Source organism: Megascapheus bottae, chromosome 15, assembly GCF_031878675.1.
Source record: "Megascapheus bottae isolate mThoBot1 chromosome 15, mThoBot2.hap1, whole genome shotgun sequence".
NCBI classification, from domain to species: Eukaryota; Metazoa; Chordata; class Mammalia; order Rodentia; family Geomyidae; genus Megascapheus; species Megascapheus bottae.
The window spans coordinates 28,425,882-28,439,441 of NC_143523.1; the positions used below are offsets into that span (position 1 = coordinate 28,425,882).

The following is a 13,560-nucleotide window of genomic DNA, read 5'->3' on the forward strand; positions in this document are numbered from 1 at the left end:
ACATGGATTTCATGCTCGAGCTGGCTTTGAACTGTGATCCTCAGATCTCAGCCTCCTGAGTAGCTAGGATTACAGGTGTGAGCTCTACCACTTGAGCCTCAGCACCACTTCTGGTTTTTTTCTATGTATGTGGTACCGAGGAATCAAACCGGGGCCTTTGTGCATGCAAGGCAAGCACTCTACCACTAGGCCAAACTCCCGGCCCCTCCTTCTCCAATTCTTAATAAGCACTGAGATAAGAACTCTTTGGGTCCAGAAGCATGGCCTAGTGGTATAATGTTTGCCTAACATGCACATGCACAAAGCCGTGGATTCGATTCCTTGGTACCACATACTCAAAAAAAAGAAAAAAGGTGTAAGTGATGCTGTGGCTCAACTGGAAGAGCGCTAGCTACCCTTGAGCAAAGTGTCCAAGAATGGTGCCCAGGCCCTGAGTTCAAGCCTCAGGACTGGCCCCCCCCCCCAAAAAAAGAGAAGTTTTTGACTTGTTTATAATAACTTATGGTTTATAATTCCCTATGACCACAGAGCAACCTGTATATCATTAAAGCTCAAATATATTAATACTATTTGATTCAAAAATGCTTTTTGAAATGTACCCATTACCTTATGAAATGGTAACTCCTCTGTACAAAACCATAACAACAATAAAATTTAGAAAACAATGTAAATGCTTTTCATTAAGTTACAAAGTATAAGGATTGTTAACACTTAAGACCTCATTTTCTTCATAGACTTACCCTTTATCTTTAGCATGGACATCAGCTCCATGTTGCAATAACAGCTGTACAATCTTCACTCTGTTGTATCCTGCTGCCAAATGTAATGGAGTTGACTGGAATAGCAATCAAATCAATTAATAAAACTTATAAAATGATGGCTGAATAATCTGTGTGAAAAGAAAATAAAACTAGAAATCTAATTATATTTTTGTTCTTTAATAAGTAATTAGGTTTTATAAATCTAATATGTGTTAAAGGCAAAAAAATTAAGTTCACAGTGGCATACAAGAAGCAAATAAATATGATCAATCAAGTTTCACTAAATTTAAGAATTTGAAGGTCTGGGAGTTTGGCCTAGTGGTAAGAGAATTGCTTAGCATGCTCGAAGACCTGGGTTCGATTCCTCAGTACCACATACACAGAAAAAAGCCAGAAACAGTGCTACATGGCTCAAGTGGTAGAGCTCTAGCCCAAGGACAGTGCTCAAGCCCCGAGTTCAAGGCTCAGGACTTGCAAAGAAAGAAAAAAGAATTTGAGTACAAATTAGTGACTAAGAATTGGAAAGGAAATATCAATGCTCTTATAAATTAATGCTTTAATTTATGAAAGGATAAATATATCTTCCTATTACCAGGAAGCTTAAAAAGAAAGCACCTTCAGGGCCAGGAATTTGGCCTAGTTGTAAGAGTGCTTGCCTAGCATGCATAAAGACCTAGGTTCGATTCCTTGGTATCACATATATAGAAAAAACTGGAAGTGACACTGTGGCTCAAGTGGTAGAGTTCTAGCCTTGACAAAGCCCAACGACAGTGTGTAGGCCCTGAGTTCGGCCCCCATGACTGGCAAAAAAAAAAAAAGAAAGTACCTTTCTGCCATCACTTGCATGGCAGTTGACATTTAATGGTGTAAGCAGTCCCATCATTTTCTCTTCATTGCCACTCCTAGAACACACAAAAAATATATTAGCTGTTTGTATTTTATTTCGCCTACCTAGGAACATATATTGCAACCAGTAAATAAAGTCCTCTTTTAAAGTGTGTTTATTGTAGAGTTTGGGGTATGGTTTGTGTGGTAGAGAACATTAATTTGATAAGCACAAGGCCCTGAGTTCAAATCCTAGTATTGTTAATTTTTTTTTAAATTAAACACATTTCTCTCTCTCTCTCTCTCTCTCTCTCTCTGCCAGTCCTGGGCTTAAGCACAGGGCCTGAGGACTGTCCTTGGATTTTTCTCAAGGCTAGAACTCTACCACTTGAGCCTCAGCAACACTTCTGGCTTTTTTCTAAGTATGTGGTACCAAGGAATTGAACCCGGGTCTTCGTGCATGCTAGGCAAGCACTCTACCACTAGGCCAAACTCCCAGCCCAATTAAACACATTTATAACATTAGTACATACCTGGCACTTTCCAAAAGCTCATCTTTCTTATAGTCTCCTGTGAATTAGAAGAAAATAAGCACAAATTAAAAAAAACCAAAGACAATTTTATGCAAGAAGATGCTCATTATATTACATGTTTGTAAATAAATTTCTAAGAAATGCAAAGTGGTTGATCATTAGCATAGCATTAAGTTTAAAAATACTTATGGGGGACTGGGAACATGCATGAAAACCTAGGTTTGATTCCCTGGTACCACATACACAGAAAAAACTGGAAGTGGTGCTGTGGCTCAAGTGGTAGAGTGCTAGTCTTGAGAAATCCCAACAACAGTGCTGAGGCCCTGAGTTCAAGCCCCAGGACTGGAAAAAAAAAAAAAAAAAACCAAAAAGCAAAAAAACAAACACAAACACAAACTTACAGGAAAACAAAACCAGAAAAACCCCAAGGAGGGTACATATACTCACCAGTCAGTACTGCTTTGGCAGATGGGTCTGCTAAATCCAATGCTGTCCTTCCATCTGTATTTCGAATGGTTGGCTCAGCTCCATGCTGTAGAAGAACTGCAAAGCAAAAAACAATTCAAAATAGTAATCATGACAACTTGATTTTGATAAGTCACTTTCTTAAAGATTCTGGTATATTTTCACAGATTAGTCACAATTAAATTTCCTGAATTAAAAAAAAATTCTGGTATAAGTGGGTGCCAATGCTCATGCTTTCATCTTAGCTACTGAAAAGGTTGATATCTGAAAGTCAAAGTTTGAAGCCAGTTTGGGCGGAAAAATCTAAGATCACCTTTCATTTTAAAAATTATCTTCAGTAGTTGTACAAAGGAGCTGGCATTTAACAAAGTAGTTTATGAATACAATATATATTGATTAATGTTACCCCTTTTAACATTCTCACCTATTCTTATCCTACCTACTCCTTCCCTCACTCTTCTGTAGGATATATACTGAATTCTTGTCTGCAATTTCCCCCTCTTTTCATCTTCATTTGTCTACCCTTTCTTATCTCCAATTAACCAAGAAAAAAAATCATAAATAAAATTGTGGCTAAGTGGGAGAGTGCCAGCTTTGAATGGAAAAGCTAAGTCATGAGTTTCAGACTCTGAGTTCAAACCCTAATACAGACAAAAACAAAACAAAAACTAATAATATCAAGCTTCTTAATCTAGAATGAAAAAAATCTTTAAAGAAGTCCCTACCTGCCTTTCTCCCACTAAAAAGACTCCAGGTAAGTGGCCTTTACAACTTGACTCCAGTTACTTCACTAATCATTATCCAATATCACTCAACAATTTCCTCCATCTTGTCTTTATCGAAGTCTTTGATTTTATCTTCTAAAAAAAAAAATCCAAGTTTCAAGAGGAAGGGAACTCTATTCTCCAAAGAAGTTTAAGTTTAGTAGCATAAAAAGGACATTCAGTGAATAGCTCCTCCACACTCTTAGTACTGGTGTTTGAAATCAAGAGCAATCTACCACTTTAGCCACAATCATATCCCTTTTTGGTTTCCTAATGCCTAGGCTGACCTGGCCCATAAGACTTATTTATTCTTTAGGCACAGCTGAAGTGATAAATGTACCCAGCTTTTTATTGGCTGAGATGGGGTCTTTTGAACTTTTCGACAGGACTAGCCTCTAACTGTGATCATCCTGAGCTCTACTTCCCAAACAGCTAGGATTACAAATCATGAGCTACTGTATCCAGTCTGAAGTGTTCATAAATATTTAATTTCAGTCTGGAAGAATTTGATGCTATCAACAATAACATCATTTTAGACTTAGTAATGATAACATTTGGAAAATTCTGAAATTATAATAGTCTTACCAATGCAAACATCTATTTTCCCTTTAATTGCGGCTTCGTGGAGAGGAGTGTAATTCCAATTATCTCGAGCATTTGGGTCTGCACCATGTTGCAAAAGGAGATTGACTACTTCAGCATGACCAAAAGAACATGCATTGTGAAGGGGGATAAGACCCCCATCATCACGTGCTTGGACATTTGCACCATTCTGAAGCAGATACTCTACTACATCTTTCCGTCCAAAACCTAGGAGAAAGCAAATTATATATAAACTAGAATCACTAAGTGTAGATCATGTTAAAACATTCTAGGATGGACAACAATAAATTCAATCAAGAGCACTCAACAGTTTATTACTGAATTGTTGAAAGGTGACTCTGAAATCTTTCTTTAGTAGTTTTGGTAACTTAGTAGTGCCTTATCTGGTGCTGGCACTAACTTCAAAGAGATCATAAAATTAATAGAAAAACTCAAAACTTCAAATGTTTTTCAGTTTGCAGTTTTCTCCACATCTACCTCATAAAATGTTTCTGTCAAAAGTGAGAGGCTATGAAAGCAGGAAAAAAAAAATGAGCTTGGAGTTGGGAGGTTAAGCTCAGTGGACAAGTACTTGCCTAGCAAGTGCAAAGCCCTGAGTTCAGACCTTAGCTATGGAAAGAGGGGAAAAAAGGCTTACAACTCTTATTTGTCTATGCATTGACGTAAGAGAGAGGTGACATAGGTAAAGAGTGAAATCAATTATCTTCAAAGGAGCTCTATACTGCCAATTATAGCACTGGCAATGTGAAGAAGGAACAGTCCCTTTAGAGATAGATTCGCATCTCTAGTTCTGCTCAAGTGCTCCAAACCAAATAAAACAAAAACATCTGCTAATTGGTTATTGTAGATTTAGCACCAATGGGTTTCAAACTTATCATACGTTAGTATTTAATAACTTTTTTTGTTGTTGTTGTTGATTGTGGAGCTTGGACTCGGGGCCTGGGACGTGTCCCTGAGCTCTTTCATTCAAGGTTAATGTTCTTCTCTACCACTTTGAGCCACAGTTCCACTTTCAGTTTTTAAGTGATTAATTGGAAACAACAGTCTCACACTCTTTTCTGCATGGCTTTGAACTGTGATCCTCAGATCTTAAGTCTCTTGAGTAGCTAGGATTATAAGTGTAAGTCATCCAGGGACTGGCTTAATAACTTCTGAAAGCTAATTGTGAAATGAAAAGATATTTCAGTGATATGAGAAAACATGGAAGGGTGTGTGTGTGTGAGTGATATGTTAAAACATGGAAGGTATCTGTGTGAATGAAATACTTTACCCTTCTAAAAATTCTTAGAATCAAGTCTACATACAACCTTTTTTAAGATGACCAGCATAGAAGTAGATAAGAAAGACTTAAGTTTCAGCGGGGCACTGGTGGCTCATGCCTGTAATCCTAGCTACTCAGGAGGGTGAAATCTGAGGATCGCAGTTTAAAGCTAGCCAGAGCACAAAATGAAATTCTCATCTCCAATTAAGGAGCAGAAAACCGGAAGTGGTGCTGTGGCTCTTGGGGCAGATCAGTAGCCTTGAGCTCAAGAGCTCAGGGTCAGCACCCAGGCCCAGAGTTCAAATCCCACAACGGACAAAACAAACAAGAAATCCATGCATGCATATTAATGAAGCTGACTAGAGAACATTTATTTTCTATGTTTTGTTGATAGTACACTTTCAAATTCTCACCTTTCACTGTAGCTCTTTCTCATATTTTCAGTCATTACTCTCTTTATCAATCTGTCCCTTCTCTATTAGGTTACAACATAGGTATGCATTCAAATTACTTTCATTTTATAGAATGTATTCTCTAAGAACTCACATTCCCATTTCTGAGTGGGAATAACAGTTTGTACAGACCTATTTATTCCTCTCCAAAACCCAACTGGCTTCCGAATCTTTCCTGCAACTACTTCCAACAAAGGACATTTAATTCTCATATTGCCAAATGCAAAGAACACATCTGAGCCAGGCACTGGTGGCTCACTTATGGTCCAATATGAGAGTGATGTTTTACCAATGTAAAGGTAGACCAGTAACATAGTGTTAAGAAAGAAAAGTACAGACACAAAGAGACAAAATATGCCACAAAGCCAGGTGTGGTGGTTCACACCTGTAATCCTAGCTACTCAGGAGAGGCTAGATCTGAGGATCGTGGTTTAAAGCCAGCCTGGGCACTAAAATCTGTGCCCCTGAGGCTCTTATCTCCAATTAACCACCAGAAAACTGGAAGTGGCACTGTGGCTTAAGTGGTAGAGTGGTGGCCTTGAAATGAAGAGCTCAGGGACAACCCCCAGGACCAGAGATCAAGCCGCATGAACAACAAAAAACATACCATATCTGATCTGTATCTGATTAGACAATTCAGTGAGATTCAATAATCTATTTTCTCCTTTCCTGAAACACCGATTCAAAGAATCCACAGCAGCATACTCTCTTGATATTCCTCAGTCACAACTGATCAAAGACTTGAAAAGAGTTGAGTTAGCCATACTGTAATGCCTTTGATTAAATGTGACAATGTCACAGAAGCCTATGGTGACCATGAAAATTCACATCCATATGTATATGCTGGTCACTCCCTACCCTACTCTTCTTTTTCTTGTCATCTGGAAATATTCTTTTTTTTTTTTTTTAAATTGGTTGTCTTTCTCATACTCATAGAAGAGAAGTACCTCAAAAGCAAGGATTTAGTTTGTTCAGTGGTGTGGCTTAGAACACCAGAAAACTACCTGGCACACAGCTATTATTTCTTGGCCTTTTGCTAAATGAATGACTGAGGAATATCAGGAGAATGTACTGTTGTGGATTCCCACTAGGGGGAGTGTGGGAGGAGCTGGCCTACAGGTCAGTGAAGATGAAGAAAAAGAACAAATTTAGTTAAAGATGCCTTTGAAATATCAAGGTAAGCATTCTGGAAATTAGACTGCAGATTTAAATTTGAGGGTTGTGTAACTAGATAGTACTTTAGACTATAAGTATAGATAACATCATCTAAGAAGAGAATAGAGAATCAAATCTTAAGGAATCTCAGTGTGCAGAAACTGAGTAGAGGAAGCAAGAACCCCCAGGGAGACACTGTTAGGTCCACCTGGAAGAAATGACTTCTTCCCTTGGCTCTCTCCCCCTGCACCCCAGAATTCCCTAGCACCTGTAACCCTGGCTACTGGGGGCACGGGGGTTTGGGGGCAGTGGGAGGTTCCCCAGTCTGATGTATTTCCCTACATCCACTTCCGCTGTGGCCACACCCTTCCCCCTATATAATCTCTCACTTCCTGAAATAACCGCTTTTGCTCACCCGACTCCATGTTGGGTGGCAGGTCTGCTCTTTCCTCACACAATAAACCCTCTTCTCGTGAACTGCGTGGAGTTTCCTTTCAGCAGACCTTACAGATAGGACATGTCCAAACTTGAACTCCTTGTTTTTCATCACTAGTCTGTTTCATCTGCAGCTTTTCCCCATTTTAGTTGATGAAAAAACTGCAATCAATCCCCAATTACTCAAGCCAGACATCTTGAGGTTATCCATGACAATTTAATCTTGCTCCTGCTTTCTCATAGTCATAGTCCGACCCTATCCAACCCATTAGGCAACTGTGTTGGCTCTACCTTCAGTTTACCCAGAATCTGCCACTTATTATTCTGCCAAATACCACCAAGCTGTAGTCTAGGCCACTACAATCTCTTGCTTACTTCTATCTATCCCAACAACAGCCATATGGCAATATAAGTCATGTCATACTACTTATCAGGTGAAAACTCTCCATATTCCTCCAAGCTAAAGAGGAAAAATAAGGCCGGGAGGTTGGCCTAGTGGTTAAAGTGCTTGCCTAGCATGTATGAAGACCCGGGTTCGATTCCTTGGTACCACATACATAGAAAAAAGCCGGAAGTGGTGCTGAGGCTCAAGTGGTAGAGCTCTAGCCTTGAGAAAATCCAAGGACAGTGCTCAGGCCCTGAGCTCAAGCCCAGGACTGGCAAAAAAAAAAAAAAAAAAAAAAAAAAAAAGAGGAAAAAATAAAAGGCCAAAGTTCTTACATAATGGTGTCTGTATCTGGCATCCTCACATAGCCGCATTTCCCATTATACTAAACTCATTTCTCACTCCACTCCCCCTAGTGGAGGAAGCCTAGAAACAGATGAAGAAGACAGACATTGTCAATTAAGAGGTATTTGTTCCAAACATTAATAATCTAGCTAAAGACCAAGTAGTAATCTCTGCCAAAACATCACTGGAAAGAATCCAGTAAAATGGCTCATACCTGAAATTCAAGCTACTTGAGAGGCTGAAATTGTGGAAAACCACAGGACAGCCATGTCAAGTGTTCATGTGTTCATCTCAAGCAGTAAAAAGCTGAGTACGGTCATATACCTGTCATCTGAGTTATGGTGATAAACATAAAAAGGAAAGCTATGGTCCAGGTAGGCCTGGGCAAAAAGCAAGAATCAATTTCAGAAATAACTAAAACAAAAACAGCTGGACAGGGAGGATTTAAACAATAAGTCGTCTGCCTGCCAAGAATGGCGACCCTGAGTTCAAACCCAAATTTGGGGGGAGGGAGGAAGAAGAAAAGGAAATAAAAAGTCACTGGAAAGAGAAGAGGGTTGCTTGAAGTCCATATTAAAGACAGATTACTGAAACTAGTTTAAGCTGAGAAGGAGTTTTGGGTAGAACAAGTCAAGTGACTATGTCTATATAGTTACCAAAATTCCAAAATACAAGTATCTTCTATGCATCAATATGGTTCTCCAGATATTACCAGTTTTTGTGTGTGTGGGGGGGGGAGGGGAATCACAGGGCTTGAACTCGGCCTGGGCGCTGTCCCTGAGCTCTTCAGCTCAAGGCTACTGCCCTATCCCTTGAGCCAAACCCCATTTCCCCTTTTCTAGAAGTTAATTGGGTATAAGAATCACAGGTCCTTTTGTGCCTAGGCTGGCTTTGAACCTCAATCTTCAGACTTCAGACTCCTGAGTATCTAGGATTATAGGAGCGAGCCACTGCACCCAGCCAGATATTATTAGCTCTAAAATCAGCCAGCCAAAGTGGTACATGCCTATAATTCTAGCACTAAAGAGGCATTGAATCAAGAGTTTTTGGACAATGTGAGATACACAGCAAGACCCCTGTCTCAGAAAATCAGAAAGACACCTCAAATTAGTCCAGAGACAGCAGAGATCAGTGTGTATTTAGTCACATGTAAGTGGAAGTGAGATAGTAGAGTATAAAATTTTAAATGTTTAAAGCTACATTTTGAGTAGTAGCCACTGCCTCTGCCGCCACTGCAGCCACCACCAGGTACCAGGGGATCACAAGTGTAATCCTGGCTATTCAGGAGGCTGAGATTTGAGGATTTTAGTTCGAAACTAGTCCAGGCAGAAAAATCCTTGAGATTAACATCTCCAATAAATGACCAAGAAAGTGGAACTGTGGCTAAAGTGGTAGAGTGCTAAGCTTGAGCAAAAAGAAGTCTGGGGACAATGCCCAGGCCATATGTTGAAGCCCTAGAACTGGCACAAGAAAGAGAAGAAAAAGGAAGTTACGACCCTCACTACTGGGAATTTGGTAAAGCCTTTCAAGGACTTCACAAATTCTCAGGGGAAATCCCTTAAGAAAACCTCTCTTAGAGGTCTTCAAGTACTTCTGTCAAGTATCCATTTATTATTGAAAAGTTAGCTTTACCAAATATATTTCAACCTGGAACATGAACAGGTATATTCTGAGTCAACCTAATACCCTATAGATCTTTTTACGAAGGAATCAGAAACCTAAGGTTGGAGGGCTTCATAGATGTTTAGAACACAGTTTATTTTATAATTATGGAACAACGCTTATCTTCAAACATTGCTTTATGTGTAAAAACCTCAATGAAATAATTTATCCAGTATAAATCTATTAAAAGGTCCTGACAGTGTCACAAAGATAGCCAGGTTCAAAGTATACTTGTTGAGCAGTAAACTGTATCATTTAAAACCATGGTTGGTTTTAGGTCCTGTTCATTTCTATTTATACTGACAAAGTCAGGGTCTGGCACACAGTAGGGGGTTTGAAAAATATCTGTTTCATCCTTGTTTTGTACTTTGTTGAAATAGAAGGCAAAGGACTCTTTACAGGGAATATGGAGGTAATGACTAAGAAAAGCCAGGTACAGTGCGGCTCTTAGCTACCTGGGAGACAGAAATCAGGAGGATCATAGTTTAAGGCCAACCTGCACAAAAAGTTTATGAGACTTCATCTCAACTACTAGCTATGTTGATAGTAGATACCTGCCATCCTAGTTATGTAGTAAGGGACAATTAGAAAGAATATAATAAAAGGTCAATCTAAACATGGTATGAAATTCTACCTCAAAAACAAACACACAAAAGACCTGGTAGAGGGTATGTGCCTTTGTAAGTCTCTGAGTTTGACATTCAGTACTGCTATTTTTTTTTAAAGTAATTTATTCATTTCATTTTTCTTCTTGTCAAATTTCTTTACTACATAGATGAAATTAGCTTCAGCAGTTCTAGGGAACTGTCTTGCCAGCCATGACTACTGTTAACATGACTGTATTTTGCTGCTATATTAGAAACATGCTTTCATTTCAATGGCTTCCAAAAAGCTTTGAGGCAGTTATAAAGTCACTAAAGAGAAACCAACTTGGAGGTTCCATGAGTGTCATCCCCAACTTCTCTTTCATAGTCCAAAGGTGGGATCAGCTATTGATAACACTTGTGGTCCAATATGAGAGTGATGTCTTACCAATGTAAAGGTAGAGCAGTACCACAGTGTTAAGAAAGAAAAGTTCGGAAACAAAACATGCCACAAAGCCAGGCATGGTGGTTCATGCCTGTAATCCTACCTACTCAGGAGGCTGAAATCTGAGGATCACGGTTCAAAGCCAACCAGCCCTGGCACTAAAGTTGGTGATACTCTTAGCTCCAATTAATCACTAGAAAACCGGAAGTGGTGCTGTGGCTCAAGGGATAGGGCAGTAGCCTTGAGCTGAAGAGCTCAGGGACAGCGCCCAGGCCCAGAGTTTAAGCGCCATGACCAACCAAAAAAAAAAAAAAAGAGCCAGGAACAGACAAGTTCTGTGGTCTGGGAGATAGAAAGATATATTTAAGCAGCCTTCATCTTTGACTTAAGATAGCCAGGACTTGGGGCTGGGAGTGTGGCGTAGTGGTAGAGTGCTTGCTAGCACAGATAAAGTTCTGGGTTTGATTTTACAGTACCACATACACAGTAAAAAGCTGGAAGTGGTGCTGTGGCTCAAGTGGTAGAGTGCTAGCCTTGAGAAAAACCCAAGGACAGTACCCAAGCACCAGGCCTGGCAAAAAAAAAAAAAAAAAAAAAAAGATAGCCAGGACTACTGTTGACAGTACAGTTGTCATTTTAAATTTTTGAACTAGGGGCATAGCTTAAGTGGTAGACTACTTGCTTAGGCAGCATGAGGCTGTGAGTTCATGCCCAGTACTGCTAAAACAAAAACAAACTTATTTAATTTACCTGTTTAAGTAGAGATGGAGTTTAAACTCAGGGCTTCACTTTTTGCTTTAGCTAATTCTCATGCTTTTGCCTGAGGACAGCCTCAGATCTTAATCCTCTGCCTCCCAAGTAGATGGGATTATAGGGGTGTACTACTTCATCCAGCTTGCTCTTTTTATTTTCATTGCCAGGGTAAAGTATAGAGAGGTTACAGTTACATTCATCAGGTAGTGGGTGTATTACTTCTCACACATTGATAACCCTTTTCATGTTTTTGTCTATTTCTCTCCCTCCATCCTCTCCCAAACATCTTGTTTCCCCTCTCCCATCCAGCTTATTCTTTATGTTTTTGTTTGGGTTATTTAGAATAAAAATGCCATTTGGTGGTAGGTAGAAATAGTGACTCCCAAGAATGTTCAAATCCTTGGACTCTGAATGTGACCTTACATTGAATTGAGAAATGTGCAGGGCACGGGTGGCTCATGCTTGTAATCCTAGCTACTCAAGAGGCTGAAATGTGAAGATCATGGTTCGAAGCTAGCCCAGGCAAAACAGTCTCTATGAGACTCTAATCTCCAATTACTACTCAACTATTAGAAGTGGTGCTGTGGTTCAAAGTGTTTAAGCACTAGTGTTGAGCAAAAGAGCTCAAGGACAGATAGTACCCAGGCCCTGGGTTCAAGCCTCATGACATTTTTTTTTAAAACTGTGTTTACTTATTATTTATTCATTAATCTGCTAATGCTTAGGTATGAATTCAGGGCCAAATTAAAAAAAAAAAACAACAAAACCAAAACTCAAACAACAAAACCAAATCCCAAAACAACTCATGTGACTACATCTTGTGTACCTCTCATAATGACAACATTGGGTAACATCCAAAGAAGGACCATACCAATAACAATAACATCCTTAGTGACTGACTTCTCAAAACCTTGAAGTGAGTCAGGCATGGTGGCTCACACCTGTCATCCTAACTACTCAGGAGGCTGAGATATGAGGATCACGGTTCAAAGCCAGTCTGGGCACTAAAGTCCATGAGACTCTTACTTCTAATTAATCACCAGAAAAACTGGAAGTGGAGCTCTGTGGCTCCAGGGGTAGGGCGGTAGCCTTGAGCTTAAGTGCTCAGGGACGGCACTCAGGCCCAGGGATCAAGTCCCAAACTAACAACCCCCCAAAAAACCCCCCAAACAACAACAAAAACCCCTGAATTGAGAGGAACATTCCACCTTTCTGAGCCAGTCAGATAATAACCTATTGGTTAAACTGCCCATGCTATGCAGAAATCCTCTCTACAACTAATCTGGAAAGATGTCATTCAGCCAATGTTGAATGTCAGTTTCATACCTAAACAGATTGTTGAGGTCTGTTTGACCTCTTGTGACCTTTCTCCTACTGGCATTTAGTTCTTACTGTTGAAGCAACACTAGTTTTTTCCCAAGCTTTTCCACCTATGTGAATAGTAACACAGTCTAGTCTTCTTTCATCTCTACAATAACTTCAGCTTTTTTATTTGTATTTTTTGCCAGTCCTGGAGCTTGAACTCAGGGGCTGGGCATTGTCCCTGAGCTTTCTTGAGGCTAGTGTTCTACCACTTGAGCCACAGCACCACTTCCGGCCTGCACACTACACTCCAGGTGCTCTGATTTTGCTTCCCTCCTCTGAAAAACAAAATATCATATATAACAACTCACAAAATAGATCATTTAAATTCACTCTAACAGCCCAAACAAGGCATATGGAACAATAACATATTACACATCAAACAAAATACGTGTCATTTTACTTAACCTAGATTCTACAATGCATTTTCAATTTTTTGTTCCTTATAAAATTTTAATGTGTATCATCTCTTTTCATCATTTATGGGTTTTTAAAACCTAATAAATAACTTATATTTTTCTCCACTGAATATTTCTCTGTACACTCAAAAGAATATTGCTGTGTATGTGTGTGTGTGTCCTGGGACTTCAACTCAGGACTTATTCACTGTCCCTTTGTTTTGTTTTTGTAGGTCAGAGTACTTGGTCTGAGTACTGTCCCTGAGCTCTTCAGCTCAAGTCTACAGCCCTACCCCTGGGCTTGGGCACTGTCTGAGCTCTTCAGCTCAAGGCTACCACCCTTACCTAGAGTACCCATTTCCCATTTTCTAG

At 39.7% G+C, this 13,560-nt stretch overlaps 1 protein-coding gene across 2 annotated transcripts in view; it reads right to left on the bottom strand.

Moving 5' to 3' along the window:
- The window catches only part of Tnks2 (tankyrase 2), a 70,148-nt gene that overhangs the window by 52,190 nt on the left and 4,398 nt on the right, over positions 1–13,560 (bottom strand). For both annotated transcript variants that reach the window (XM_090346274.1, XM_090346272.1), the window contains exons 2-6: positions 3,934–4,158; positions 2,567–2,662; positions 2,120–2,156; positions 1,588–1,663; positions 741–835 (exon numbers count right to left, since the gene is read on the bottom strand). In XM_090346274.1, coding sequence (XP_090202400.1) covers positions 741–835; positions 1,588–1,663; positions 2,120–2,156; positions 2,567–2,662; positions 3,934–4,158 — 529 coding nt within the window. The remainder of the gene's footprint in view (positions 1–740; positions 836–1,587; positions 1,664–2,119; positions 2,157–2,566; positions 2,663–3,933; positions 4,159–13,560) is intronic.